Source organism: Rhincodon typus, chromosome 41 (genome assembly GCF_021869965.1).
Source record: "Rhincodon typus isolate 14 chromosome 41, sRhiTyp1.1, whole genome shotgun sequence".
Classification (NCBI taxonomy): domain Eukaryota; kingdom Metazoa; phylum Chordata; class Chondrichthyes; order Orectolobiformes; family Rhincodontidae; genus Rhincodon; species Rhincodon typus.
In genome coordinates, this window is record NC_063372.1 from 7249146 (window position 1) to 7253332 (window position 4187).

Sequence of the window (4187 nt, forward strand, 5' to 3'; positions counted from 1 at the left end):
ATCACCACCTACAATTTCCCCTCCAAGCCATTCACCATCCTGACTTGGTGTCAATGTGAAAATCCTGGAACTCCCGAACAGCACTGTCAATGTACTAACACAACAAGGACTGCTGCAGTTCAAGAAGGTGCCTCATCATCACCTTGTTGAGGATAATTAGAGTTTGACAATAAATGCTGACCTTGCCAGCAATGCCATGTTGCAGGAATAAATGTTTAAAAACTTTCATTGCCGACTGACCTAATGCCACTTTTGCATGGGCCCAGACATTAATGATGGCCACTTCGGTCAAGCAATGAAGCTTGCAACCCAGTAAGGATTCAGTACCTTTAGAAAAAATAGTGTTGACAAAAAGGCATAAAGCAAAGATTTACTCAGGGATGTCAATGATTTTGTTATTTCAGTGGTATCAGTGAATTGAACACCATCACAATTTCACTCCCTCAAAACAATTTCTCCAATAACGTGATCAACATAAAAACCGTCAAGACAAACATCTTTTCATATTATTCAAAAACAGAAAATACTTCATGGGAAATTAAGGTTGAGAGGCAAGTTTCAGTCATTTTTCATGCTTTTGGGGGAGGGTTCTCATTTCATAATGTCATTGAAAGTATTGGGAAAAATATCTGTTACACAATTTATAAATGATTCATTATTTCTATGAAATGGAACAATTTTACCATGAAAATCCTTCTCAAAACTTGAAAGTAACAACTTTAGTAATATCTCAATCAAAAATGATTGGTGAGGTTGAGGTCAGGACAAGGTCACTGTTCCTAATGCTGCTTTTATATTACTGTAGTATACCCCGAGGGTCCCACTGCTGTGGAATCTGCCCTGTTTACACTACAGGGCAAATTCCAGAACAACAGGCAAACAATTGTTTGAGTCACAGCTCTCAACTTTATTTACTGCTTTACCAGCCTTCCCTGGCAACTGGGTGATATCCACACTGGTGGGAACTAATACCAGACTGTGAGTGGCCAGGAGAAGAAGAGGCAGCATTTGTATCGCTGCAAAATCCTCTGTTTCTTACCTAATAGCAGAAAGGATTACCAGAGAGCGATCATGTGCAGGAAGCCTAGTGCAGGGATGCTGAAGCCAAATGTCACACAGCAAATCTAATGGTAGCTTGTCACTCCAAATCTACAGGCATGCAGAGGGCTGTTTATACTGATGCCTATATCTTCCCCATTGTCAGATTTAGTCACCCTCATAGCATGAGTTCATGACATAAATGCACCTCACTCAACCCTACACTGAGTGGAAGTTGCACATTAAAATAAAGACTTTCATTTACTTACCATCTTTCACAACCTCATGATATGCCAATATATTTTGAAGTGCAATTGCGAATTTGCACAGTGCAAGCTCTCACAAACAGCAATGTGATAAGGAATGGATAATCTGTTTAAATTATATTGGGAAAGGATAAATATTCACCAGGACACTGGGAAAATTTACCCCCTTTTTTTCAAAATATTATCTGGAAATCTTTTATATACACCTGATGGGTCCTCAGTTTAACATCTTACTGCTGTTCTCCACTGGAGTGTCAACCTAAAACTTTGTGCTCAGGTCTCTCTAGTGGGATTTGAACCTGCAACCTTCTTACTCAGAGACAAAAGAGCTACCATTTGAATTGCTGCCATTTGTGCTCTATAACTGTGTGCTGTTCAGGCTTGTAGAGTCCAGTATTCTCCATGGACAAGCTCAGGCGCGATCAGAATAAAATGGCTGCCCTAACACCAGCAATATTGTCTGCTGGTAGCAGCAAAAGGTGGTCTATGCCTCTGGAAGCCACCTCATTGCTATTACAGCAATGCATTCACAAGAGGGCCAATGACCTACCTGTCAGGAAGCAATCAAAGATGAGTCTAATTCTGTCTCCATATGCTATCCATAAGCTATCCATAAATATGCTCTTTCTAGTAGGCATCAATAGATACAGATCAATCTTGAAAAACTGGGCTGATTTTTTTCCCTCACTAACCCCAGAATCACCAAGACTATGATAGACAATGTAGATCCAGTCTGCTGGAATCTACTAGCTGCATTAAACAGTTAGAACCTAAGATTCTGTGTGGTTTGTATGGCATATTGCTGTACCAATCGGTACAACTATTCACCATGTTATGTGAGGCTGCTAAAATTACAATTTCATCTGCCAACACATCACCTCAGATGACCAGAGCACTCCAGGTTTCCAATCTGTTTTGCAGGGTTAATCACCATTATGGCTGTAACATATATCAATTACAGTATGTTTGTGAATAAGATAGAGGGGAAAAAAGGATACAGAGAAGTATAGAGAAGAAAATTAAAAAATGAAAATCAAGAGTATAATTAAAAAGTAGGAAAAAGCAAATTAAATCTTTTGAAATATATCTAAAATTACATCATTATAAAGTTCAGAAGCAGTGTAGAATAAAGAGATCTTTGAAAATCATATTTGGTGACTCAATTGACAACCACACTGAGCCACACGGAACAGAAGACTGTCAGGTTCAGTCCCTGGGCAGCATTGAGCCATCTGATTTCAGTTAGAGTAAGGGGACTAACCTTTGCTGTCTCTTAGTTAAATTCCTGATAAACTGGTTCCTAGAATTAGATAAAATGAGTTTCTCCAACAATTTCAGTTTTTGTCCTGAAATTAAATGGTCGCCAATGTGCGCGGTAGTTCAAATTCTAGCCAAAAGGGGGAAGCCTCTGCATTGATTCAAGATGTAACTGCTCCAATGCTGCACTTGTGTGTGTGTGTGTGTGTGAGAGAGAGAGAGAGAGAGAGGCATTTACTACTGTGTGATAATGTAAATGTTTCACTGGAGGCAGTGCATAAAGCATGGCAAATTTGGCTTACATCTGAATCCAGTACGATTTCAACATTTGGTAGAGAAAGGCTAGTCGGCATTATGTGGTGACAAAAGTAGGAAATATGATGTTTCTACTACTTTCTGATATGTTAAATTACTGCTTCCTTTCTAAATAATTGAGAACCACATTAAACTCTCCCCTTATTGGATATGACCACTTTAAAAAGTAGCAAATTCAGTATGTGTGTTGAATGTCCTGGGTTACAGCACAGGAATGGGAAGTCAGACCAAGTCAGACTCACTAATACTGGATTCACAACACAATGTAATTAAACATTCGATGACCCTCAAAATTGCTTAATTGTTCCTAACCAGGCTTTCCAATAAACCATATTGGACACCAAGTTTGTAACTTAAACCAAAATTAACAATTCATTATTAATCATGTAACTTTAGCAAAACACAGGTGAACTTCAAGACAATCAAATTAATATCTCCGATCTAAGCCCAATCTTCTTTGATCACCAACCCCACTCGCCTACTGACAGACAGACAGTTAAGGGATAATTTTTAAAAAATAAATAATAATAAGTTACCAGTTCAATAACTGTTTCAACGCATACTGGCCTTCATGAAATCTGATGGCTTATATTGCAGACATGTGAGGATTGTATCTTGCTTGAATTCCAAAGTCAGCAGTGAATATAAACAGCTTCTGCAGACTTTGGAGACCTTTCCTTTATTATTTTCTTTTCTCAGCACTTTCAACATGTCGATAACTGGAGAGAGCAAAACCAAAAAACCCAGTCCAGCAGCTTCCAATGCAATACTGCCTCCTGCCCAAAACCCCAGTCAAAACCAGTTTACCCTTTGGTTTCTCTTTCTTTTTCAACATTCTGTGTGGTTGGTTGGCCAGCACTGCTTCTTACTTGATTGATCAATTCAACATCCAACCAGCTGCCAGTGCCTGAGCATAACAGCATCTCGGTGCTGATTCATCTTTAGTGTTCTTGCAACCACTATCTGCTTACGAGTGCTTTGTGTTTCATTAGGTGCAAGTTCCTCAAACTCATCACCTGACCTACGTGGGAAGGGAATCTCTGCACTGAATTTGCTGATGATGCACATAGCCTGAGAATCATTGAGCAATCATTGATGACCTTATGATGGAGCCAAGATCATTGATGAAGCAGCTAAAGATAGTTGGATGTGGGGACACTCCCCTGAGGAACTCTTGCAGGGGATGCTCTGGAGCTGAGATGACTGACCTCCAAGAACCACAACCATCTTCCTATGTGTCAGGTATAACTCAAAGCAGTGGAAGGTTTGCCCACTGATACCCATTGATTCCAGTTTTGCTAGGGCTCCTTG

The 4187-nt window shown here is 39.6% G+C and overlaps 2 protein-coding genes across 2 annotated transcripts in view; both read right to left on the minus strand.

The window, feature by feature from the left end:
* rhebl1 (Ras homolog, mTORC1 binding like 1) overlaps positions 1-3575 on the minus strand; it is a 44937-nt gene extending 41362 nt beyond the window's left edge. The window contains exon 1 of the mRNA XM_048619034.1: positions 3413-3575. The gene's annotated coding sequence lies outside the window, so the exon portion shown is untranslated. The remainder of the gene's footprint in view (positions 1-3412) is intronic.
* Positions 3576-3758: 183 nt separating this feature from the next.
* The window catches only part of LOC109920868 (sonic hedgehog protein-like), a 43407-nt gene continuing 42978 nt past the window's right edge, over positions 3759-4187 (minus strand). Inside the window, exon 4 of the mRNA XM_048618859.1 lies at positions 3759-3947. Coding sequence (XP_048474816.1) covers positions 3759-3947 — 189 coding nt within the window. The remainder of the gene's footprint in view (positions 3948-4187) is intronic.